This window comes from Suricata suricatta, chromosome 14, assembly GCF_006229205.1.
Source record: "Suricata suricatta isolate VVHF042 chromosome 14, meerkat_22Aug2017_6uvM2_HiC, whole genome shotgun sequence".
Taxonomy (NCBI): domain Eukaryota; kingdom Metazoa; phylum Chordata; class Mammalia; order Carnivora; family Herpestidae; genus Suricata; species Suricata suricatta.
This window is the reverse complement of record NC_043713.1, coordinates 35,128,526-35,155,850: the sequence shown is the minus strand read 5'-3', so window position 1 is coordinate 35,155,850 and position 27,325 is coordinate 35,128,526. Positions and strand designations below refer to the sequence as shown.

The 27,325-nt window shown below is 45.4% G+C and overlaps 1 protein-coding gene across 1 annotated transcript in view; it reads left to right on the top strand.

Moving 5' to 3' along the window:
- Positions 1-27,325, top strand: part of FHOD3 (formin homology 2 domain containing 3) — a 396,352-nt gene that overhangs the window by 330,433 nt on the left and 38,594 nt on the right. The window contains exons 19-21 of the mRNA XM_029921560.1: positions 5,878-6,761; positions 16,033-16,191; positions 26,920-27,102. Coding sequence (XP_029777420.1) covers positions 5,878-6,761; positions 16,033-16,191; positions 26,920-27,102 — 1,226 coding nt within the window. The remainder of the gene's footprint in view (positions 1-5,877; positions 6,762-16,032; positions 16,192-26,919; positions 27,103-27,325) is intronic.

The following is a 27,325-nucleotide window of genomic DNA, read 5'->3' as shown; positions in this document are numbered from 1 at the left end:
TTGTGTGGCTTTCTTTTTGTTTCCCATGTTCTGCTCCACGACATCAGTATGAGGCTTTATGGTAGCACTCATTGCAGTTTGCAGTAATGACTTGTATAACTGTCCTTTACCTCCATTTGAATATAAGCTTTGTGAAGACAGGATGTCTGTCTTGTTCATCACGAATCCTTACTTCCTTGCTGTAGACCTAAGAACATGGTAGAGGCTCAAAAAACCGTTGATGAATAATTGAATGTAGAGGCATCTGGCTAAGACACAGCAGCTCTATTGTTCCCAGGTCCTCCTTCTTACAATGAAAATATCAACAGCCTGGGCATAACAGAACAATCAATCATAGGAGGACTCTGAAAAATGGAAAGAAGGCAGACTGTCTAAGGACCTTTGGATGTGAATGACATGACAGTGAAGTTCCAATTAAGTTCTATTCCTGTAGCCAAAGAATTGGGGAAAGGATTGTCTAACAGAACAGAAAAGCTTTTGTCTATTAATACATTTTCTACCCTAAACAAGCCCTAATGGAAAATCTGCTGTTGTCCTGCCCCTCCCATACTCAGTAGCTTTAGTGACACCAAAGAGGAGGTGATCTTCTGTAACTGCCACCCTACAGGAGCAGGGATGACACTGCTCCCCTTCTTCCTCCTCCCAGCTCTGTGGTGTGAACAATGTTTAGTAGGGAGCCAGTCTTCTATCCCTTGCCCAATAGAAGCAGATAGCGCTCTCTCATTTCCTTGCTAGAGTAGTTCTCCTAATGAGGAACTAATATTCTATCCCCTACAGTGCAAAAGCAAGTGGCATCCCAGTTCCCCTATAAGGGAAGTGTCAGTGGGGTCTTGTAGAGATCCTGAGCCTTCACCTTCACCCAGCAGGAGACAGACTTACGGAGGCCATGGAAGAAGACTAATCAGCATTCTAGTTCCCCTGCCCTCCTTCTCTGATACCAGCTGGGCCCAGCAGGGGCCTCAGCCTCCATCTCTACCCAATGTAAAAAGAGAATGATGTGGTTGGAGGTGGAACTAGTCTGCAGTCTATTCTCCCCAACCCAGAATCAGTAGGGACCAGTGGGAAGCTGAGCCTTCACCTCCACTTGGAGGCCATGTGAGTAAGTGTTCCATTTTCACTGGAAGGATGCCCATGGGGTCAAGAGGCTGCTGACCCCCCACCCTGCCCATTTGCAGTGAAGAAGTGCAACTCAACCCTCTTGCTAGGGTGGTGACAGTTGGACCCAGTAGGGAGCTAAACATCTACCCTCACCAAGACCTGTACAGCCCACCTGCCTGCTGAAAGAGAAGATTAAACATGATCCAAAATCTAGCAAATAATACCCAAAATATCCAGGAGACAGTCTAAAATCACTTGTCATATCAAAAACTAGGGCACTCACAACTTGAGTGGGAAAAGACCAGCAACAAATGCCAACCCTGAGATGAGCCAGATGTTGGAATTATCTGACAAGGATTTTGAAAACAGCCATAATGCTACTAATGTTCCAGTAAATAGTTACATTTAGGAAATACATGAAAGAAATAAAATATCATAGCAAAGAAATAGAAGATACAAAAAAGAACCAAAGGGAAATTATAGAACTGAAAAACTGCAATGGCCAAAATAAAATAGAGGCTGTATAGTAGATTGGAGAAAACAAAGGAAATAAATATGCAGTTGAAAACAGAGGAGTAGAAATTACCAAACCTGAATAACAGAGGGGAAAAAAAACAGACGGAAAAAATGAACAGAGCCTCAGGTACTTGTGAGACTATATCCAGAGAACTAACATCCATCTCATCAGAGTCTGAGAATGAGAGGGAAGAGGGTGCAATGCTGGAAAAAATATTTGAAGAAATAATGACTGAAATTTCCCAAATTTGGGAAAAGGTGTAAACCCACAGATTTAAGAAGCTAAGCAAATAGTAATGGGGATAAAGCCAAAGAAATTCATACCAAGACAAATGATAAGCCAGGTTCTGAAAACTAAAGACCAAAAATAAAAAGTCTTGAAGGTGAATAGGAAGAAACCACATGTTACTAGAGAGGGACACCAATTCACATGGCAAGCCAGTCCCTCTTCTGAAACAGACGAGCAGGAGGCAGCACAGCATTTGTCAAGTCCTCCAGGACTAGACTTATCAACCCTGAATTCTGTATCCAGAAAAAGTAGCCTTTAAGAAGGAAGAGAAAATAAAGATATTCTCACTTAAAGAAGAACTAAGAGGATTTAGTTAAAGAAACACTAAGAGATACATTAAGACCTTTCCTTAAGTAATGGCTAGAGAAGGTTCTCTGAACAGAAAGGGAATGATGACAGAAGGCTTGGAACTTCAGAAAGAAAAATAGCAGTGGAATGGATAAAAGTAGTCAATAGAAAAGACTGTCTTTTGCCTCATAAGTTTCTTAAATCTAGTATGTGATCATGGAAGCAAAAAGCATAACACATGTGATGTAGTGCTCAATGTATGTAGAGGAAATACTTAAGATAATTACATTTTTTAGGAGGGGGGTGGTAAAGGGTTCTAAATGGAAGTAAGAGTTTTATGCTTCAAAGTGTAAAACATCAATACTGACAGGTAAATTAGTGTGCATATTGTAATGCCTAGAGCAACGGCTAAGAAAATTATATGCAGCAATGTACTCAAAAACTATAAATCAAATTGAAATTCTAAAAAAGTGTTCAAAAAAAGGAGACCAAAAAACAGGAGAAAAAGGAACTAAAACAAAGGGAATGAATAAAAACTAAAGTGGCAGACTGAAGCCCAAACACGTCAATAATTCAAATGAAAATATGGAGATTTGCAGAGTGGACAAAAATACAACCTAGCGTATGCCATGTGTATAAAACTGATTTCCAACATAATGGCACAGGCAGATGGAAAGTTAAAAGTTGGGAAAAGATACATCATGCTAACATTGATCAAAGAAACACAGGAGATGCTATATTAGGATCAAAGTAGACTTCAGAGCAAAGGAAATTTTTACAGACAAAGGAGCATACTACATAGTGATACAAGAAGACCTAAGTGAACAAAGAGACTTATTGACAAAATAAGAAACTTCCACATTTCCCACTAAACGGGGAAAGGGACAAGTCAGCCACTCTATCTACAGTAGTCCTCTGACCTCAAAACAGCCTTCCTATTTACCGGACTGGCCAGTCACAAGGACTCCAAACATCCAGATGTTCCCATCATGTCCTCAAATGCCATCTCCTCCCTCTTTGATGGTAGTTGTCTCCTAAGTGTATTTTGTGAAACCTGCAAGAGAGTTCAAGAGCTCTTCGTTCTGGTGTTGGTCCTTTGGTGAGGTCAGACCACTGCTGAGCAAGGGACAGAGAGGATAAAGTTACACTGGAAGAAATAGCACCAGGAGGCCTTTGTCAATGCCTACTTTAAGATGAAGGCAGAGCCATGTAGGACAGACCAGTGTCTTCCCCGATGTGTTTGATTGGTCCATTCTCCTTTGGTAGAACAAGAGCTCCTGAGGCTCACGTCCATGGCCTAGGTCTCTGCCATCCCTCAACACAAGTATCCACAGAGGCCCTGGATATCTGATGGAACTCATATCCTGAATGTCTACCAAGCAGTCTTACTGGCCCTTAGGAAGCAAACTTAGAAGAATATCATTCCTGACCGTTCATGTATTCATTGATTCATCCTAGATGCTGGGAATCCAGCAGTGAGCAACAGCAATAAAAAACCCCAGTCCTTGCTCTGGTAGAGTTTACATTCCAATAAAGAGGACAGCTTAACAAGTAATTATAATTGTTCTAGTGGTAGGACAAAGGCAACAATAAAATAAATACGGAAAATGTGTGGAAGATTAGGCAGTAATAAATGCTCTGGTGACTAAAACCGGAAAGGGTGATAAATAGCGTTGGGGAGAGGGAGGGAGTGTTGCACAATTCTAAACAAAGTGGTTGGGGTAGGACTTCACTGAGAAGATACTGTGTGACCAAAGACCTAAAAGGAGGTTGAGAAGCAAATTGTGTGGTTAAATGGGTGTGGTTTGTCCCAGGATGGGCAAAGGCCCTGAGGCCAGATCAGGCCTGGTGAGGTCTAGGGATGTCAAGTGGCTACTGTAGCTAAAGAGGTTCAGGCATGTTTGTCAAGAAAATTAAGGTGCATTTGTGCAAGGCTTGTGAACATTGAAAGATCACAATGGCTTTTTGTCTTAATGAAATGTGGCACCATTAGAAGACATTGAGCAGAAAGGAATGATCAACCATTTCAATACATCATGTGGCTGTTGTGTTAAGGACTGTCTCTAAGGGGACAAGGGTGGAAGTTGGGGCCAGCTGGGGGGCACCCTTCCTGTGCTGCAGGCAGGAAACCATGCTGGCTTGGCCCAGGGCTGTGGCAGGGCAGGCGATGAGATGAGAAAAGTGGTCAGATTCTAGATGTGACAGGATGATGTAGCTAACAGGACACCCTGGTGTGTTGGATGTGCAGGATAAAAAAAGAGGAAGTCAGATGACTCTGACATTTTTGGAATTGGCAGCAAGGTGGATGAAAATTGCCATGTCTGAGTTAGGGAACAGCTAACTGCAGGAGAAGCAGGTTCCGAGAGGGTGTGAGGGTGAGGGCGGGGTGGTCCTAAGGCCCGGAGACTGGATGAGATAGTGTCTAAGAGAGTGAGTGTCTAAGAACACAAGAAGACCAAGGACATTTCAAGGTTAAAGAGAAGGAGGAACCAGCACAGGGGATTGAGAAAGGCAGCCAGAAAAAGGAAGGAGATCAGGTGAATGTAATGTCCTGGAAGCCAAGTGAAGGACCTAAGTCAAGGATGGAGCCATCTGCTGGGTCTAGTGACAACAGGAAAGTCTTTGATCACCTGGGAAAGAGCAGCTTTCAAAGATGGTGAGAGCAAAATCTTCATTAGACTGGGTTTAAGAGAGAATAAAGAGAAAAATTGGAGTAGTGAGCAAAACAACTCTAAGAAGCAGCTTTACTTTAAAGGAAAGGAGAAATGTTGGATTATGGCTCTAGGGCTAAGTAGCGTCAAGTGAGGTGTTTTTGTTGGAAGATGAGTGAAATTATGCCATGTTTATATGCCAGCAGGAAGGTCTAGTGGGGGGCATGGGAAATGGACAAAGAACTGCTTGAATAGCTTCCAAATGCACAGGTGGCATGTTGACCCTGCTAGGAGGGATGGTTTATCAGTAGTGACAGGAGAGAGGCCATGGCTGGGGTTCAGGTGTGGGTGGGGGGAGGCTGGAGGAGGCCCTGGAACATCTCCTCTGACTTCTGCTAAGCTCTTGAACCAGGAAGCAAGGCCATGCTTGTGTGAAGATGCGTGAAGGTGGGGAGGTTGGAGGAGAGAGGGGAGGTGGGAAAAGTCACCCAAGAGAGGTCATGGATGAGGGTGCCAGGCAGCAGTAAGGGTTTCCCAAAGACTGATGACGGTGGACTTAAAGTGCCACCAGTGACAGGGCACTTTGAGCCAGGCTGGTGTACGTGTGGAGTAGAGGGGAGAGGGACATGAGTCTACAGCCTTTCCAACACCTGTTCTGTGATGGGCGAGGGAGCATCTTCTTTGCCTCCCTGTGTCTAGTTAGGACAGTAGCCCGTTAGTTACCTGCGGCTGGGTGGTCCTGACCAGCTGTCGTGAGTGGGCAGGAAAAGCGGGGGAAATATTCTTATGAGCCAAGGTGGGAGCCAGGAGCAGTGTCCTACCTACCAGAGTTGGGTCCTGGAGGAGGTCATTGTGACTTGAATGCAGCATCTCTTCCTGGTCAAGGGCATCTTGTCAGCCAGGACCACCCTCCTCTTTAGTTACTTCATTTCGGTGTTTTCTCTATGTATAAGGCCTCCATATTACCTAACTCATTTCTCACAGTGCTAAGGCACTTGCCACTTTCTCATTTTTTCCCCTCCTGTATGCTTTCAGGTTTGTGGTCCACGGGTGTTCAGGATGCTGGTGTAAATGAACAGTGTGGCGACATCCTCACCAACAAACGGTTCATGCTGGACATGCTGTATGCCCATAACAGAAAGCCCACAGATGACGAGGAGAAGGGGGAGGGTGAGACCGGCAGGGCTGAGCCGGGCACGGAGCCAGTAGCCAGTCTGGCTAGCAGGATATCCACCCTGCAGGCCAACTCTCTGGCCCAGGATGAGAGCGTCAGGAGGGTGGACGTTGGCTGTCTGGACAATCGGGGCAGCGTGAAAGCCTTTGCTGAGAAATTCAACAGTGGGGACCTGGGGAGAGGGTCTGTCTCTGCTGATGCCGAGCCTAATGACAAGGTCCCAGAGAAAGCATCTGCACAGCAGAAGACGGAATCTGACTACATTTGGGACCAGCTCATGGCCAACCCGAGGGAGCTGAGAATCCAAGACATGGATTTCACTGACCTGGGGGAGGAGGATGATGTCGACGTCCTGGATGTGGACCTGGGTCCCAGGGACGCTCCGGGGCCTCCACCCCCACCCCCACCCACTTTCCTGGGTTTGCCTCCCCCACCCCCACCGCCCCTGTTGGACAGCGTGCCTCCCCCTCCTGTCCCTGGTAATTTATTGGCTCCTCCTCCTCCAGTGTTCAACGCTCCTCAGGGCTTAGGGTGGCCCCAGGTACCCCGGGGTCAGCCAGCATTCACGAAGAAAAAGAAGACCATCCGTCTATTCTGGAATGAAGTGCGGCCGTTCGAGTGGCCATGTAAGAACAACCGCCGCTGCAGAGAATTCCTGTGGTCGAAACTGGAACCTATTAAGGTGGACACTTCCAGGCTGGAGCACCTGTTTGAGTCTAAGTCTAAGGAACTGTCCGTCTCAAAGGTACCGCTGGCATCCGAAACACTTCTTGATTTGCAGAGTTACTTTCTGTTGTTGAGTAGGACTGAGAGAGATGTTGCATATAAAATTCCCTTCATGCTTTTTTTGCTATATGGTAAAAAAAAACAAGGGGGGGCAGTTGGTATAAACACCTTTAAGAGATTAGTCTTTGTGCCATATGCTAGATGTAAGCTAAATGAGTCTGGGATCCTTCATGGCTAACATGGTCAGCAGCTTACTGACACCGTTAGGCAAAGGAGCTTTCAAAGAACCAAATCACCCAGAGGAAAAGACAAAAACATTAACTGAGGAATATTAGCAGAGGCCACTAGTAGATGCTGATGTTAACTACAGGAAAGTAGTCTTGCTAATTTATCAATTATGTGGACTTTATACAGGAGATGTGTCTATTTACTCTTACCTTGATTGATTATAGTTGATGGCAGTGGTAGTTTGAACATCAGATGTAACCATACAGTAATTTAAAGTAAACTTGGAAGAACTTACCATGAATTAGTTTTAGGTTCATGTGTTCCATTTATCATCATTTCGGATGAGTATTAAGCTGCCTGAGCTGGACTCCCCTACCTGCCAGTCAAGTACCAATTCATAATCAAAAAGTATGTGCAATTCTCAAGAGAAGAGGGCCCTTCAGATAAGGAGCCAAGTGACAGAGTTAGTGCCTAGGGGGGTGGGGCCAGGGGGGCTTGGAACTAGGGGTGCTGTTCTTCCTGAATTGACCTTTGCCCTGGTGTCGATTTGTACCCAGTCTCCACAAGGATGTGAATCTAAACTGCTCAGGAATGGCCCAAGTTCAGAATTGAAGCTTCCTCCTGTTTATAAATCCAAACTGTTAGGATCCAACACAACAAATCATGTTCAGTCAGTCCTCTCCTTCAGCTGAGTAGACTCCCTTTTGTCATCTCTAGAAAATGACACCTAGGAAAGTACGATTGGGCATCCTCTCTCAGTGTCTCTGTGTCCTGACTTTCCCAGGACTGGTGACATGTTGTGCTGAGCCACCCATGTGTCCCCTTGAGTTCTTGCAGTGCAGTATGGCATTTGGGAGAAGATATTCGTGGCTCGTTAAAACAGCAGTCTCCGGTGGCCCAGAGTTATCCAGGTCCCGCCCTCCACTCACACCACCCTCCGACCTGCTGATCTAGTTGGCAGTCTCCTTCAGCCACCGCCACCCCAAATGGGTTCATCTGGCTGGTGCACCCTCTGGCCTTCCACTGGTTGCTCAATACCCTTCAGTTGCTGGCCCTTGACTTGGGTTAGAGGAAGAAAAGGGAGTTAACAGTTTGGCAGTGACGTTCCTTCTGACTTCATTTTTACAAAGGAAATAGCAAGATTAAAAGCTTCATTGAGAAGACCCGAAATGGGCAGTTCACCTGCCGCCCTCCTTCTCTTCACTCTACTCTGGTTGGTGACAAGTCTGGTCCCTCCCCTCTCAGTAGCCTGAAGGTCCATTCTTGTTTGAAGTAGGCGGTGACCTCTTAAAATACTTGATTGCCTGGCTAAAGAACAAATGTTTGCTTAGTTTTAATAAAGTGGGAGCATAAGCAAAAAGTAATATATTGAAAATTTTACCAGATTCCAGAACGTTCTACAGTGAGACCTAGGAACCCATACCTTTGTTCTTGGCAGGGTGGAAGGAGAGAGGAAATGTGAGTAGGAACTAATATACAAATGTTACAAAAGGTAAAAGTGCACATTAAGATTAAAATACATCACATCTGAGAGTTGAATCCCTTATGTGTATGGTATCAAAGCAGATATAACCAGTTTTACTTCTGTTTCTAGTCCTTGACTATGATTTTCATAAAACACAGCTGTAAACAGCCACTTCTGAATTCTGGCTTGTGAATTCATTCATTATTCATTAAACACAATAGCAACACAAATAAAAATGAAATAGACTTCACAAGCCAGCACAGAGCAAAGGGAATCGGTTTTGGGTCTTCTCAGAAAACTTATACCAGACCAGAGTTCCAGAGCATGCTTCTGGCCATCCAGGTCACCCCCCAAAATAAAGATTCATGTTCCAGATCCAAGGCTGGGTGACCACTTAATGGAAATAAGAACAGGAAAATACGCTTTTGTATTTCCTTTCCAAATAGTTTTTGAAACTGGATCTATTTTTCTCTCTCAGCAGGAAATACATATAGGTTTTTAGTAAGATGGACTTTAATTTTGTTTTGTGGAGAAAGACAGAAATCCTGTGCTAAGTTTCATCATGTTGTGTTTCTACTGCTGGTGTAAGATGTGGGGAATCACACAGAAGATGATAGGGGTGGCCCTGGAGAATGGTGTCAAGGCAGAAAGCCCTTGGAGGGATGGGGAGGGGGGATGTACCCTCACAGACTTCACATCATCCTGAGGAGCCCCAGGAAGTGACTTTCATCCTGTGTGCCTAAGCAAGAATGGCAAAGTCCCTCCTGCTCCCAAAGGCAGTTTTTATATCCCAAGTTACCGACAAGCCAAGACAGGTGTGGAGTGGAAGAGAAAACCGGAAGGAAGAAAGGGACTTGGTCTCCCCTTTGAGGGCTCAATGCTGTCTTCCTCCTCTGGGCTCATTAGGTTTATCATGGGGAAGGGATTCCAAAATGGACTTGGAGAAATTTTTTCAACTTTCTTTACTCTTGACATTTCAAAACATATCAGAAACTGTCTGCAGTAACTTTCTAAGAAAATTCAGAGAATGATGAATTAATTATTTGGTCTGGGGTGAGCCCCAGCCTGGGTTATTTTTTTAAAGGCTCCCCAGGGATGGAACCAAAGTTGTACACCATTGACTTAAAGTGAAAAATGAGGCACCAAGGAGGGAGGCACTGATCCCTTCACCCCCCACACTCTGCATTGACTCCCCCACTCTCCCCAATCCATTTTATTCTCCCGAGAAGTGGATTGAGTTTTCCTACCCTATACTCAAGTTCAGGACATAACGAAATGTTATTTTATGTAGTATCACCCTCAGAAAACCTGAGTTCTATCATATGAAATTTAAAACCCAACTTTGGGACTTCATGCATCTGGTATCTCCAGGTTGGCCCAGCTGTAGGCCTGTGTCCTGGCGTCTACTAAGAGCACTCCCTTTCTCTCTCAGAGGTCTTCCGGTTAGGGTACTAGGCACACTCCGTTACCATCAGAAGTGCAGCTGTATGCAGCGGGCCTCGGCTATGGAAGACTGCTGCAGGAAAACTGGGAAATTAATGCTTTTTTTCCCCTAAGCTTCATGATAAGGCAAGCCTATTCTGGCACGTTCCTCAGAAACTCTATCCCTAGCTATAGGTTTGTCAGCCTTTACAGACATAGTTGGGTGATGTCGTTGTTGCCTTAATGCATGTGTTTCAGTCTCCCTTGTGACAAGGACTTAGGAATATTCCATAGTTGTCACATCTTTATGACATCTGTATTGAGGCCTCATTGTCATTGTCACTTTCTCAACAGGCAGTTTTGAAAATAACCAGTGGCGTCACTCTTTTGGCAGCGAGTGGGGAGTGAGGAGGGATGATTTATCATTGCAAAGTCAGTGCATTGCTGAGCCAGACCCAGGGCCTGGGACCGCGATGCTGAGCAGCATTTTGAGAGGTGGTGCCTTTCATGGGTGTGCTCTCCAGCTTCGGGGTGCTCATTTAATTGCGTCCTTAGCTCAGTTTCTGAGTTCAGTCACAGCACCCTCTGCGGTGGCAAGTTCTATATACTGAATATCCACTCTTTCAAGGTTGCATCCTTTATTCCTAGTAAAATCGATCTTTGAAAATTCAGGGCAGCATCAGCAAACCGGCAAACAAGCCTTGTTTACCTGCCCAGACGCGTGCCCCCACAGGTGCTTCTCATTTCATACTGTCCCCTCATGAGGAAGTTTCGGCCTTCACCGTGGCCTTTCTCTAGATCTTGGACCTGCTTACATGGTGTGCCATGGGCAGAAGCCACCGGACTGGGTGGAGACGTGGAGCCAGGTTTTTTTGTTTTATTTCCAAGCACCACACCGTGATGGGTTGTGCGGTGTTAGCGGTGGCAGGCTGTGTGGCCCTGTCTTCGGCAGTCAGCTGCACCCAACCCCAGAGCCTCCCAAGCTGCTTTGCCCCTGAATCTGGAAAGACTGTTTCTCTGTAACTGACAGCTTAGCTCCTGGGACTGGGGTGAGCTTGGCATTTGTTGGGTGTGTCGGGCTTGTTTTAACATCAATAAAAACTCCCTGCATTGTCTGTTGCGGTGGGGACTTGATCCTACATCGTTCATAAAAATGGCAGGACCAGTCCTTGTTGCCTCTTAGAATGAAGGGGGGCCCTGGAGTGTTTTTCTGTTTTAAGAAATGTTCTCTGATCCCTCCCTTTGTTTCCTGTTTTTAAATTGCATTCCTCTTTAAAGAAACCTTTCTACTCAACAATTCTGTCTCAAAAGCCTTTAGACTGTCAAAAGGTCTAAATCAGTCTCTCTAGATGTGGAAGAGCCCATTTAATGTCCCTGTGCCCTGCTCCAGACCAAGGAGCTCAGAATCTCTGAGGACAATACCCAGGCATCACTAATGTGTAGAAGAACCACTGAAGATTCTCTAGTGCACTCACCGTGGTGCATTAATTTAAATCAACTACATTTTCTGGTTTTCCTTCAGAAGATGTCAGGAGATTAATCAGGCCTGCCTCCTTCTCAGATATGTAATGCTGAGTTTCTCCCAGCTCGTGTTAATGAGTGACTTGATGTTGACCCATTCTGCCGTCAGTCATGGAGACAGCCATGCCTTCTGGAAAAGGTGAAGCTCCTGTTCTTTCTCCAGAACACCCCTTTCAATGAGTCCTAGAGACCAGTCTCTTGGCCTCAAAAGGGAATTTGACATGTGGAAATCACTGTATGTTCTCTTTGTTAGAAACAGAAACCAAAATGTTCTCTACACTCTTTTTTGCAAGATCTTTAGTATCATTCAAGGCATGCTCATATTCTGGGATTCCATGTGCCTGGAAGTCTGTGCAGACTCTTAATAAGCACCCATGAGCTATTTTCAATCATTCAGAAAGCCCTGTGCAAGTTGTCTGTTTTCCCAGCAAGCAGCTCTATGGGCTAAATTGAATATCAAGTCTCTATGCTTTCCTCTGGAATTATCACTTTCCAAGGTGAAGACACTGATCTGATGTGACCATCTTATTTATGTAGGTGTCTTTGATCAGTAAATGTGGTAGTTGCGTTACTCATGAAAAATATATAATGGTAGACCATGAATTTTTAAAATGTCAGTTGAATAGAAATGATAAAAAGGAGTCATTGGTGGTGAAATAGCTAAGAGCTAATTTTTAGAACGTACTGTGTTCCAAGCATTGTCGTAAGTACTTTACATGTATTAAGTCCAATAATACTCTTCTGATAGTTCTAGCGAATACCGCTGTAGTGTCTATCATGAGCCAGGTATTGTTCTTGCTGTTTACATCCATTGTCTCATTTCATGCTCACTGCAAACCTTGCAAGATATGTGCCAGAGAGGAAACTGAAGCACAGAGAGGTCCAGTGACTTTCCAAAGTCACACAGCCATGAATGGTCACATCCCAGCTGAAGTTACCTTTCAGGACTTCAGAGTCTGTCCATGTGATCCTTGAATTCCATTTTGTTTCTGCTACTTTTTGATAAAAGGTCAATCAGCCAAAGTTCTGTCCACCTTAGCAGGTCTCAAGAACCATCAGGGAAGAAAGTTTTGCTAGAAGGAAGCTCCCTCGGGCCCAGGTTCTGGGCACAGCAATGTTAGATTAGGACTTGGCTGAAAGTGAAATGGGAACAATGACCTCTGGCCTGAGATAGTTGCCCCAGCAAAAGTGGTAGTGAGGCAGTGTGGGGAAAACCACTGTGGAGCTGATTCTGCACATGCCACTTTTCCAAATATGCCCAGAAGTGTTCAAGGGAAAAGGAAGTTGTTTCTTTAAGGGGTATGGGGTGCCCTGGAAAGAAGCCAAGCTCTGTTTTGCTTCCAGGAAACCTGGTTAAGCTGAACTCTTGAGCAGAACCAGGCAGTAATGCCCTGCATATAGAACAGCACGACCTTTGAAGCCCCAGCTCTCAGGGATCCTCTAGTGTGCCAACAGTTGCCTTTCCAGAAATACCGTCTCTGGGGAAATGCTTCAGTTTCAGATGCCATGTAGGGCTTTTGTTTGTTTTTGTTTCTGATTCAGCCAAGAGGATTGTAGGGAGAGGGGAGGTGGCATAAGGTCCCAAACTGGTGAGAGAAGAGGCTTCCTCCTTGGAAAGAGATGCTGTAAAGGTGAACAGAGACCTTATATAAGGGTCAGGAGGAAGGTCACTAAGGCAATTCAACTCCTTTCTCCCAAGCTGTGCCGGAAGACTAAAGGTCTAGCTTCCAAGAAGGCAGAAGTGAGCCCCTCCAGGAAGAGGCTTCCAATAGGCAGCATCCAAGACCATGAGAGTTATAGGATTTTTGAGAAGCATAGAGGAGATAGTCAATTTAAGTGGTTATTACTAAGGCTTAGGGGGAAGGCTCTGACCATTTCCTGCAGCACCAGATTTGCCTAGTGATCAGCTTCCTGGGATGGGGTCTACTCTCTAGAACCAATCTGCTCTAAGACATAGAGCCCTGCAAAAAGTTACTGTGTCGCAGGATCATGTGAAGGTCAGACTTGGTGATCTGGGACTTTGATCACAGAGAGACAATTAAAATGGATCAAATTTGATGATTGCTCATCCTGAAACACGGACATGTGTTCCTGGGCACAGAGAACTTTGGCTCACCCTTGAGGGTCCTGCTCTAGGTTATTGTGGAAGGGGAGGAGCGAGTCGGGCATCCCCTCCTTCATCTCGGACAGAACGGACCCCATGGCACTTCCATGCTCAGCAGCCTCCAGTGGAGTCTGTTTTAATGATGAGGAGCAGCATTTAAAACACCTTTTGGATAATATCCAGGTATTACCTTAATTCTTATTCTTTCCCTTACCACATGGGCTGAAGTGCTCTGAAAACACGTGGAGTCCTCTTTTGTTACAGCTCTCCTGTTATTTCAGGATGCTCGGCGGCTTGCTTCTCCCTGACTTGTAGGGGAGTGTGTGGGTGTGTTCACTAGTATAAATTGAATTCTGTTGGGGATGGAGACAAGGACATGTCCGGCTTAGAGCCATCACATTGGTGTGTGCAGTTTGTGTGCTGGGCAGGCTGCCAAGGCTCTGTGTCTCCCCAGGGAAGCCATCTTTTTCTCATTTGCACAAACGCTAGGTTGGACTGAGTCTGCTCAGTCCTCTTTCCAGGCTTCAGGGGTAAAGAGGGGATATATAGATGAGGGGCTAAGGGCTAACGATCCCTAGGGAATCCCTGCCTTCCAGGAAATGTCTCCTGTCCTGGAGCCTGGCTATGCATAGTCGTCTCTCCAATGCCAGGTCCCAGACACCTTCTGCCATCCACGCTACCCTCCTTATGCTCATAGGATGTCTACTGCAGCATCTTCAGGCGTCATGTGCTGGCATCCCTCTTTGTTGCCTCTACTCAGCATTTTGCCAAACCTTTCCTCATTTCTTCTTAGCTTTCCACACACAATATAATGTTAGTTTTGAAAGCTGAATTTCAGGGGCTCCCAATAAACTGACTTGATTAAATACTAGCAGATAAGCTTGCCCTGCAGCGTGGAATGCTTCTACGCCACATGTCCCTGGGCATTCAAACTTGATCACACCCACAAGAATTATTCCTCTGGGCCACCAGGCTCCAAAACAGCTGGGGATGCTTTCAGTTATTGTCTTCGTGAGGAAATTTTAATTTATTCCCAAATGCATAGTTAAGGACTTAAAATAGAATTTTAGCAATTGAGTTTGGAAGGGCTTAGTAGGGCTTAAGGAACCACAGTCCATTTCTCCTTGCCAGCTTGCAGCGTTCAGTGTTACAGCAAGCCAGCTTCTCCAGGAAGCTCAGCTGCTCGAAGGCCTGGCCAGCAGGGAGGACCTCAGTGCAGGAGACTGACAGCAGCATCAGCCACTCGGCTGGGGCCTGCGTGCACCAGAATTGGAGCAGCTGGTTCCTGAGGTCCCCTGCATATGGCCCCCAGACCTCCTACGTCATCCCTGGCAGTTCCCAGCCAGCTAGACAAAGCCATTTCTTATCTCCTTATCTTCACTCCCCAGCTGCAGGCTCTCCCCTAGCCATTCCTTAGGGCCCAGGTCAAGTATCATCTCCTTGAGACCCTGACCTCCTCTACACAAGGTAAATTAGTTACCCCATCACTGAGCCCCTTCTCACAGGGAGCACACCCACCACCGTGCTGAAGGTGTCTTTTCCTTCAGGACATCCCTTGTGCCTTGTTCATCATTATCATCCTGGGCTTGGGCTTGTTACACAGGTGAAAATAGTCATCCTTACAGCTCTGTCTCAGAGGAAATTTGAGCCCACACAGGATGCTGGCTGAGCCACATCTCCTCCATTGCCACCCGCCCTTAACTTCCCGAGAGCTGAGGGCTGGGGGCCTTGTCATTTCGACTCTGGACACATGTTGGCTTTACCATCTCTCATACTGGGTAGGCTCTGGTCATGTGCCAGCCCAGAGCCTGACCCCAAGGAGCACCGAGGTCAGTAGGGAAGACATACCCACAAGGGCTCTGTGAGGAGACCTGGACATCTCTTGGCCTCTGTCCCCCTCTTTGGCCTCTGTGCCCATTCATCCCCCATTCTTCTTCCAGTTCCCTTTTGCTTCCCTTCCTCATAAGGCGCCCCCCACCTCAGCTGCCCAGTGAGCAGCCACCCAGATGTCTCCATGTGGCAGGTACTCTGCTAGAAGGGGCACAGGATGTTTTCAAGGTGGGAGAATTCCCTGAGACAGTGTGGCCAGCGATGCAGGGGGGCTGCCCAGCCAGCGACGCCAGCTTCTCCTCGCCACTCCTGTCTTTTCAGCACATACCGTGTGCGCTAAGGCCAACCAAGGCACATTCCGACACCTTGCAGGAAGGGAACTTTGAGAGGTTTTAGTTCTGTTTCCACTGCCTCTATGGAAAAAAACAGGTTTTTGTTTCTTGCCAAAGATCACATTTTTCCCAATTGAAGGAAAATCAATTTTATTTTGTAATGTGTCTGACTCGTGAAGTTCCATTGCTGACCCATGCTTGGCTGCTTCTCAGAGCTGATCCCTGATCTCTTTCTTCTGTGCTGAGCAGTAGCCAGTCCTTCCCTGAGCTGAATCGGGGCCATTTGTTTTCATCTCTAAATAAGTAGTGAGTTTGCTTTTGATAATGAAACACAGAAAGGACCAAAGATGATGCATTAATCTTGGATTCTCCTTATTTTATCACCAAGAAAACTGCTGCAGATGGAAAAAGGCAGGAGGTCATCGTCCTGGACCCCAAGAGGAGCAATGCTATTAATATCGGTCTGACAGTGCTGCCCCCTCCGAGGACCATTAAGATAGCCATTTTGAATTTTGATGAATACGCCTTAAACAAAGAAGGAATTGAGGTAAGAGAAGCTCTATCAAGCATTATTGGTGCTCTGTTAACATGTCCCATATGTAAAACATTACTGTGTCCAATATGACTTTCTCCACAGGGTGCCTTGCCATTTTTCTGTTTCAGCCAAACTCTGAATAATGTTAATAATTTGCACTTTTTTTTTTAACTTATGGGTTGTGAGGGGAAACCCTGCTTGGCCTATGAAGTTTAGTGATCCTCACTGTCTGGTTCATTTACTGCCTGATTGCTGACCACGCTCACCTACCTCAGCACAGAAGACTGGGATTACCAGAGGGGGCTAGGAGGATCTTCTTTCGTGTCCTTTCCAACCAAACAAGCTTAATGAACACTTTTATATGTAGGGATTTCAGTGTGTGCTCACACCCATGTGAATGGCTCTCTTCCTCTCCTGGTGCTCATTGGGATGTGTAGAGATAGGTTTTGTGTGATACACTGGTGAGCCCACGCCACCCCCCCTTTAGCAGCTGTTGATCTGGATGGCAGCAGTGGAGACAGATGGGTTGCTGGCTGTGACTACATGGTCTCCTGGGCTCGGTGCTCTTCAGCCAGGCCCTGTTCTGCCTCCACTATGGGCCGCTGCCACTTTGCAGCAAGTTAAAGCTCATATTCTAATTATGGAGAACAAGTGAGGGGAGTGAGGGACCCAGCATGCAGATTCTGCCAGATGGGCGACAGAGCCTTGGGCCCACTAGGTCACCATAGGGATGTGAGGATGTTGCACTGTGTGTTGGGTGACACCTGCTCCATCCTCCTGTTGACAAGGAGCCCTGGATCCCATTAAAGCCTTCCCATAGTTAGGGTTCACTGATGCACAGCCTTATCTGAGGACTGGAGAGTGGATGGGACCAGTGAAGACTTGCTGAAGAGGGTAAGTGAGCCCCTGGCAGTGAGGAAAAGCCTGAGTCATGGTGCCAGGCTCACCCATGGCTCCCAGTTTGGGAAGGAGCAGTGGAGCCCTTGGGGCCAAGTAGGTCTGAACCCAGCAGGCCAGGCATGCCTATGTGCTTTAGAAAGATGAATCCCTTTCCCCACCCCAGGAAAAACTGTGCTCCTAGAGCCTTACCCTGGGTTAATAGTATCCCTTCAAAATTCATGTCTACCCACAAACTCAGAATGTGACCTTATTTGGAAATAGGGTCTTGGCAGATGTAATTGAGATAAGGTCATGTTCAATTAGGGCAGGCCCGACTCCAGTGACTGATGTCCTTATAAGAAGAGGGAAGCTTGGACAGAGACACAGAGAGGGGAATGCCATTCTGTGAAGACAGAGAACACATAAGGACACATGCAGAGCAGGCTGCTGTGTGGTGACTGAGGTAGACTTTGGAGTGATGTGTTTACAAGCCGAGGGACACCAAGGGGCACTGCAACTACCAGAAACTAGGAAGGGGTGAGGAAGAATGCCCCCTAGGGCCTTCAGAGAGAACATTGCCTTGCTGACAACACTTTGATGTCAGATTTGTAGTCTGTCAAGCCAAGAGAATTCTGTTGTTTTGAACCACCTAATTTGTAGTATTTTGTATGGCAACTCTAGGAAAGCAATACACGGCCTAAGCAGTGCTCAACTCCGTGAGAAACAGATGCATGCTCTGTCCCAGGAGCCAGGTACAAAGCGGGGCATGCATTTGCCTTCTGAGAGAGAGGGAGTGGAGCCCTGAGCCCTGGAGTCAGGCCAGGCAGCAGAGCAGGTGAATGTGGCCAGGTGGGCAGCCAGAGAGTGAGAGCATGAGGCAGGGGTATAAAGGAGAGAGAGCAGGTGACAGCGAGCAAACACAGAGAGGGACACTGAGGCAGCTACTGGACAGTGAGAAGGCAGCAGGCCGGGCCTCAGGATAAGGCAGCCCCTCTCTGCGGCTCCCGGAGAAGTGAGGGAGGAGAAGGGCATTGGCTGGCCACCAGGCAGATGGGGGCCGCCAACCCGGATGAACCAAGTACAACGTGTCTTTCATCTAGAACAGACTGTGGTGGGCCCAGCACACATTCCAGCCGTCCTATTTACTTAACAGTGTCTTTCGGAGATTGCAAAAGTTTCAGATTCATGTGAAGAGAGGCTTTAAATGCAGCCAGAGCCAGCCTGATTGAAGGAAAAAATGACAGCTTCTCCTTTTAAAAATATTTCCTCTTCTTGTCATGAGAACTTGAAAGTCCATCAGGAGAGGTTGATTCCTTTGGGTTTTGCCTTTGTTCTTTCCTGAAATGTAGCTCTTCTTGGTTAGGGAAAGTGTCAGATGCAATAAGTTACTTAGATTTTAGAATAACTCAAATCACTTTGTTTCTTTTCTTTTTTTTTTTTTTTTTTTTTTACATTTATTTATTATTGAGAGACAGAGACAGAGCATGAACGGGGGTGGGGCAGAGAGAGAGGAGACACAGAAACTGAAGCAGGCTCCAGGCTCTGCGCTATCAGCACAGAGCCTGACACAGGGCCTGAACCCATGAATCATGAGTTCATGACATGAGCTGAAGTCGGATGCTCAACTGACTGAGTCACCCAGGTGCCCCAAATTACTTTTTTTTTTTTGTTTTCCAGATGAGTACCTGTTTTTTTTTCAATGTTTATTTTTGAGAAAGAGAGAAAGAGAGGGGGGCAGAGTGAGACAAAGTATCCAAAGTGGGTTCTGTGCTGTCAGTGTGGAGCCCAGTATAGGGCCGGAACTCACCAACCGCAATATCATGACCCAGGCCAAAGTCAGATGCTTAACTGATGAGACACCCGGGTGTCCCGTTGAGTATCTTTTTGGTCCAGGAAGGAATAATGACAGCAACAGTAGTGCTGATGATGGGTACGGGAACAACAATGCAGCACTAAACTTGACCTCCGGAGCTTTCTTCCTGTGGGCCAAGTGCAAGCCGGCTGCTCTACACAGATTCTCTGGAGGTGCAGCTCTTCTGTTTCCCATCCTAACCATGAGGAGAGAGTCCCAGTGGCAGTCTGGGCCCAGGCTCCGCAAGTCAGTGTGAGGTATGAGTCTGAAGTGCAGACCCTGCGCCTTGGGGATGGAGGGCAATCTGCGCCGGGACTCGTGTGACAGAAAGAACAAGAAGTAGTCTGAAAGGCAATGAGGAGCCCCGTGGAGCAGCACAGCCCACCTCCCACGCCACCTATGATGTGGCCCCAGAAGTTGCTGAAGTGTGGAAGGGTTCATGGTGGGCGGGCACTGCCGTGGAAATAAATCACCGCTGACCCTGCCTGGGAGTTCACTGTGTTACTTGAGCTCATTACATGCATCCTGAGTCACAATAGCACATGGACTTGCACCTTTTTTAGCAGTTTTTATCTACACAGAGTTTCTCAACTGTGTTACTACTGACATTCTGGATGGGGCGTCCCCTCCAGCGCAGGACGTTTAGCAGCATCCCTGGCCTCCACCCACAAGGTGCCAGTGATCGCACCCCAGCGGTGACAACCAGAAATGCCTCCACACTTTGTCAGACATCCCCTGGAGGCAAAACGCACCCTAATTGAATATGACTCTTCTGAAGGCTGCCTGTGTGAAGCCAGAGACTATGTGTAGTTTTCAGTTTTTATCAGCCATGCCGAGAAGATTCCAGTGGAAACCAGACACAGTCTGTCGCCTGCCGTCTCTGACCACTAATCTCCAAGACCTGAGAGGCATAGATAGTCAAGATCATGTCCTGGGCCATTACCCAGAGCTTATTTTCTGGGATTGTTGTTTAAGAGCTAAGTCAGGACTGAGAAAAAATGGATATTGTGTGCTTAGAGATCTTTCCTAATAAGATTTCCAGCTTGTGCCCAAAGGGCCTTTGGCCAAACAGACTGTCTGCTTCCTGGACGCAGACACAGTAGCCTGGCACCATGGCTTAATAGGGCCATTTGAAACCTCTGTCTACCAAACGTGATTAGGATGTATTAAATTACATCCCGTGGCTTCGCTTAGCAACCCGCTGATATGTATCCGGCTCTGCCATGAAAACCCGAGGGAGCGGTTAACTAACTCCGTTAAAGAAGTAATTTGTCATAAGAGTATTAAACTTTAGAACACTTCTTGGGGGCCATTTCTAAGTAGTATTAATGATATTTGTCCAGGTATAATGTCATCAGGATATCACAAATGGAAGTATGAAGGGTTTTCCTTTTTTCTTGTGCTTTTTAAATTTTTATACGTCTGTGATTATATAGGGTAGCATGGCTGATTGGTCCCAAATGATACTTAATTTGGCTCATTTTGGCTGCCAGGCCCGCCAGCATCCTAGACACACCAAGTCCCTGGGGTGCCTGGGTGGCTCAGTGGTTTGAGCATCTGACTTTTGATTTCTCCTCAGGTCATGATCTTGTAGCTCATGAGACCAAACCCCACGTTGGGCTCTGCATTGATAGCACAGAGCCTGCCTGAGATTCTCTCTGCCCCTCCCCCACTCATGCACGTGCTCTCTGTCTCTCAAAAATAAACAAACATTAAAAAGAAAGAAAAAAAGAAAGAAAGAGTCCCTTTGGCTGCATATACAAAACAATAGCATCTTTTCAGACAGTCCGTGCTGTTCAGCCCGTCTCAGTGCGTGCTGGACACACAGATGAGCAGGAGCCCGGGAGCCATGGTCGATCAGCAGTGCCAGGGAACCAGAATATCCCTGAAGTGGGATGCCTGAGCCACCCTGGCCATTTTGCATTTTGAGTTGCAAGGCCCTGAACTGTGGAGACAGTGCTGGAAAAGCAGGAGCAGCCCCTCGGGGGTCCTGCAGCTCTGCCTCGGTTGATTCAACCTAACTTCAGGCACACCTCTTCCTCTGCAGAGTCGATGCAATATTTTCTGCCCTACATGCCTCACTGAGTAGTCAAAAGATTGAAAGAAAATATGATCAAGACACCTTGAGAAGTAAGGGGGAAAAAAATCCCTGCATAAGAACATGAATAGAAAGCCGTGGTCTCAGGAGATGATGCAGATTTTACACAAGCCAGCCTTAGCTCGAAGTGCTCTGCCTTCCTGCTGTTGTCACCAAAGTCCCTGCCCCAAACTGTCATCCAGAGCTCTGGCCAGGGTTCTGTTCAAAACTCACAGGGCAAAATAATTCCTTGTTATAGTCCTTTTTTTATTATTATGTTTAAAAATTTTTTTTAATTTTTTAATGTTTGTTTATTTTTGAGAGAGAGAGAGAGAGTGAGGCAAGTGAGAGGGGAGCAGAGAGAGAAGGAGACACAGAATCGGAAGCAGCTCCAGGCTCTGACCTGTCAGCACAGAGCCTGACATGGAGCTCGAACCCATGAACCATGAGATCATGACCTGAGCCGAAGTCAGGCACTTACCCAACTGAGTCACCCAGGTGCCCCTCCTTGGTATAGTCTTATCTGCAGGTGAATGAGATGGCCAAACCCCAAAGAATTTGGGTTCATAAAACATGAGACTTCTCCATTTTTCTCTGAAATTCGAGTTTGGGATAACAAAGCAAGTATACCTCAGGCAGTGCTGGCAGGACACCATCTGCGAGAAAGCAAACAAAGAAACACTGGGATTAGTATGTAGTAGTTCTGTTTGATGTCTTTTTCCCTGTGAAACCAAATGGGGAGCATAAAATCATCAATAAATTCACCCACATGAAGAAGAGCAAATTAAAAGTACCTTTGCGAGCTCATCCCCTTATCATCGGCTCATGGCAAAGAGCCGTCAGCTCATGGAAGGTAGCTTTGACCTGCCCTTCCACGGTCTCATGGCTACTTCTATTGCCAAGGATGTGTAAAAAATAAAGTGAAATAAACCAGCAGCTGGCACCCTCATAAATCTTCAGCGGTGAACAAATGGTTTAAATTAGTCAGAGGAGGTACAAAACAAAAGTAAGAGGGTTTGATTACTTTCCCAAAGGAAAGAAGCAACCCAAATCACTGCCGGAAAATGCCTTCTGAAGAAGGAAGAAAAGCGTTGACAGTTTTTTTGTTCTGGAATTCTTGTGCATGCTTTAAGCAATTGCAGTAGTAAGGAAATGAGAACCCAAATTTTAGTTTTTGTTTTGAAGGCTAGTTAAATTCAGATCCTGCATGTTTGTAAAGCGGTGACAACTGCTCAAAGGGTTCGGGTTGCTTTGTTAATGCCGTCACTGGGGACAGGTGGGAACGAGAGCATCAGCCTCTGGGGAGCCCAGGGCAGTGATGTCGGATAAGGGCCCTGGTGCTCCTCTTCCACCCGCACAGTCTCAGTGTTGGGGCCCCAGTGAAGGCAGTACTGGAAGCGGAGGTTTCTAGACTCCCCTTCTGCAACCTCGCCATGACCAAAGCACAGAACACACAGCTTCAGGGTCATTGGCATCACTGGCTTCTAAGAAACTCCAGAGATGACCATCCTGAGAACTCTCTCATCAGACTCAGGATGCCAGCCACCCCACCCAGACACATTGTGTGCACGTCTGCGTGTTGGCAGATTATGCTGTCTTGCTCGATTTTTAAATTAGTTTTTTTTTGCATTGCTATAGAGGAAGACTGGCCTGTTTTGGTGTCCAGTTCTGTGAGCTTTAAAATCTATAAGTCCATGCAGTGACTGTGGCAGTCAGGATTTAAAACAGTCCTATGCCCCAGAATAGGGTTCAAGCTTGCTCTCTCAAATCATGACCTTCACCCACCTGTAGCCCCTGGAAACCACTGATCTCTGCCCGTGACTATGGTTTTGTCTTTTTGAGAAAGACGGCAAATTCTTCTTGGAACCTTATAAGACTGATTTCTTTCACTCAGCATGATTGATGCTTTTAGATTCATCCAAGTTGTGGTATGTATCTATAGTGGGTCCCTTTTTATTGCCGAGCACCATTGCATTGTGGGGAGGTACCACGGTTTGTCTGTGTGTCCGCTGAAGGATTATGTAGCCTGGTCTGGTTTTCCACGAGTGTGAATAAGGCTCTTACAGAGAGTCATGTACAAGTTTTTATGTGGACTTAAGTTTTAATTTTTCTAGGGTAAATACCTCCAAATGGGAATGCTAGGTAATACAATAAATCATAAACTTTTGAGGAATTATAGTTTGTCTTTCTCTTCAGTGTCTTTCACAGAGAAAAAAAGTTTAAATTTGGATAAAGTTCAATTTCTCAACATTGTCTTTTGGTATATAGTGTCTAAGAGTTTGTTGCCTAACATGGATCACAAAAATTTTCTTCTACGTTTCCTCTTTTTAAAAAAAATTTTTAATGTTTGTTTATTTTCGAGAGAAAGAGAGAAGAGTATAAGCGGGGAGGGACAGAGAGAGAGAAAGGGAGACACAGACTCTGAAGCAGGCTCTTGGCTCTGAGATGTCAGCACAGAGCCTGACACGGGGCTCAGACTCACAAACCATGAGATCATGACCTGAGCAGACTGAGCCACACAGATGCCCCTTTCCTGTGTTTTTTCTTAGAAGTTTTGTAGTGTTACCTTTGACTTTTAGATCTCTGAACACTTTTGAGTTAATTCATGTGTAACATCTTTTGCATGTGGAGTCCAGTTCCAGCACCGTTTGTTGAAAATACTATCTTTTCTCTATGGAGCTGCCTTTGTACCTTGGTCAAAATCACTAGGCTGTATTTGTGTTCCCTTTTTCTGGACTCCTTGTGTTGTCCCAATGACCCATGTGTTTGTTCTGTTGCCCAAGCCACATTGTCTTATTCCTATAGCTGTATGGGAGATCTTATCTGTTTTCAAAATTGTCTTGACTCATCTGTTTTGCTATGTAACTTTTAGAACCAGATTGTATATATCCACAAAAAAAACACATGGGTATTTTTATTGGTAGTGAGTTAGAGTTATAGATCAGTTTTGGGAAAGTTAACATCTTGACTGTATTGAGTCTTTCAGTCCATGAACATGGTATTCCCCCTTTATTTTAGATTGTCTTTGATTGCTTTAATCAGCATTTTACTTTTTAGAATTCAGATCCTGTACATGATTTGCTAGATTTATACCTATTTCATTATAAATGGTATTTTTTTAAATTCAGTTTACTGTCAGTAATTGTTTACTGTCAATAGAGAAATAAAATGGAATTTTTATATATTAACCTTAAATCATACAATATTATTAAACTCACTTTTATAAATTTTTGTAGGTTCCTCACAATTTTCTATCTAGGAATTTATACTTTCTGTGATAGGAATAGTTTTGCTTTTTCCGTTCTTTGTTTTTTTAATTTTAAAAAGCTTATCTTGTTCCCAATCATAGAGGGAAAATATTCAATCTGTCACCAATAAGTATGATGTGAGCTGTAGGTTTTTTTCAAATGTCACTTATCAGATGGAGGAGATTCCTTCTCAGCTGGGCTGCTGAGAGGTTTTTGTTAGGGATGGATTTTGAATTTTAGCAAAACTGTTTCTACATCAGTTGATGTATTATGTAAATTATCTTGTTCAGCCCACTGATCTGGTAGATTAGTTTCAATGATTGGTGTTTTTTTGGTACTGAACCAAACTTGTGGTTATTTTATTGCATTATTTTATAAAATACAGCAATGTTTAGATATCTTGGTATATTAACATTAATATATTTAAAAATAGTTTTGTTAAGGATTTGTGCATCTAAGTTCTTCAGGGATGTTGGTCTGTGGTTTTATTGCATCTTTGTCTAGTTTTTGTATTGGAATAATTCTGGTTTGGGGGAAAAAATAAAACTATTCCCCCACTTGCTTGGGTTCAGGCTACAGGTTCTGACCTGCCTTTTTCAGACTGTGGTTTCAGTATCAGCTTTTAAAGGCTTTGATACATTGTTTAAGGTCAGGGTCACACATAAACAGCTCAGTGATAACCCCAGAAGTTCTCAAACAATGTTTTATAACTGCTTTCCCGGCTCTTCTTTTTCCCTGAACTCCCTAGTACTTTCTCGTTCCCTGGGGGCTTTCCTTTCTGGTCCTGCAGCTGAAAGCTGGGGCTCCGTTACCTCTCTGTGCCATGTACTTTCTTTGCCTGTGTCTGGGGCCGAGCAGAGGGAAGACAGCATGTGCCTCAGGACATGTGCCCATCACGTGGGACTGCCTTCTGCTGAGGAGAACCCCACCTGTTACCTATCTTGTCCAATAATTAAAAAGAAGAATGTAAAGCCAAATGTACATTTTTGAAGTTTATTCACGTTGAGAGAGAGTGCACACATAAGTGGGGGGGGGGGGAGAGAGAGAGAGAGAGAGAGAGAGAGAGAGAGAGAGAGAGAGAGAGAGAGAGAGAGAGAATGAATATGAATCCCAAGCAGGCTCCTCACCATCAGCATGAGCCCAACACGGGCTCAATCCCATGGACCATGAGATCATAACCTGAGCCAAAATCAAGAGTCAGACCTTAACCGACTGAGCCACACAGGCACCCCCAAAATGCATATCCTTTATTATCTTATTTTGATTTTTTTTTTATTGAAAGGAAGTGGCAGAGCCCCTTTGGAACATAAAGAAGGAACAAACCAGCTGGAGAACAAGAAAACCTTGGGTTTTATCCTGTCTACTCTGTTAGTCCCACCCTTTGGGACCACAGCCCCTTGACTGGAGAGGAAGGTTTCCTCAGAACTTTAGGTGTCTGCCAGGCCCTGCTGCCCTTACTGTCAGTACTAGGAAACCCTTTCCAACCCCACGATTCAGCGCTAGAAGATTCCACTGGAGGTCTCTCTGTCTGGGTCTCATCCAGGTCTGGGACTATGTGAGCTCAGGCTGGGGAATACCAGAGGACAAATGGTTGACTCATTACAGTTGAGTTTAACTTCTAATTCTGATCTTCTTCCCCAGTCCACCTGCCACTGTATACATTTTAGAGTCTTCAAATACGTGCTCCCTTCATGCTGACCAGGGTGTACAGTCGTGTTCAGTAAGATGGGGTGGAGTATGTCTGCTCTATCTTCCCCAGAACCAGGGCTCCCTCCACTTCTATCCAGATACTTGCTACTGCAGAGCAGCAACCAAAGTCATTTAGAATGAATGAATTAATCTAAGTCACCAAAAAGTGTGGCACAATGCTAGAGAAGGAGAAATGAGAGAACAATAATGACCTCTTACCTTTAATAATGTTGCTTGTAAAATGTTACATAATGGACATTTTTACCTTCTTTAAAATTCTTCTTATAATCACTAAGGAGTTCGAACCGATAAGATTCATAATCCTTCTGATGACTTTTTACCTCCTCTGCCTTCCATCATTAATTTTAACCAGAAACAAATAGAAGCAGAAGATACTTTTTTCATTACTAAGTCGCTATTGCTATTTACAGATGCCATCATCATTTTTCTCCAACCAGACTTGAGTTTGATATTATTTAAAGTGTTTTCATTTCTACATAAAATGTGAATTATAGTTTAAATATTAGTACGTCCCATGTACAAAAAAGCCAGTCTGATTTCTCATACAGCCTTGATAAATTTTGCTCTATTTCCGGGGGAGTGGGGAGCTGTTTTCTAACCTTCTATCTTATTCGTTCACCTTTCTCTCACCCCCATCCCTCTTTCTTGCAAAACATGTCTTGCATGCAGAAGACCCAGAAAACTTAAGCCAAGTTGTTTAAATTCCTTATGGAATAGGAGGTTAAAGGAGAGAGACAGACAGGCAGACACTGACATTATTGTAGAACAAATGAATGTGAAATTAGACCCTACCTGGGAGTCTTCCTCTCTACAGTGTTTGGTTTAAAATGATGTACCACTTGTAAATGACATGAACATTGATGGCAGGATCTCTTTACTACCTGCTTGGAAAATTACAATATGATTTTGGAAATGTCAAAGGGCTGGGATAGGGTCCATCACTAAGAATATACTATATCATTGCATCTTTCCAGAAAATTCTAACCATGATTCCCACCGAAGAAGAGAAGCAGAAAATCCAAGAGGCACAGCTGGCCAACCCTGATGTGCCACTGGGCAGCGCTGAGCAGTTCCTCCTCACTCTCTCCTCCATCAGCGAGCTCTCAGCTCGGCTTCACCTCTGGGCTTTCAAAATGGATTATGAAACGACAGAGAAGGTATGCATTTAGTGAGGGAGGCCGCCAGTCTTCATCCCCAGTGTTGAGAAAGTCAGTTTTTTATTTGTAAAGGCAGTGAACTCTCATTCTCAAGTGAGGATTTGAAAGGCAAGTTAATTATGATGAGGTTGTGTCTACACTAAGGAATGGGCAGCTGGCCAGTGAGGCATTATTCTCCAGTGTCTGCCTGGCACAGCAGGCATTTGCTTGAGGGAATCAGATG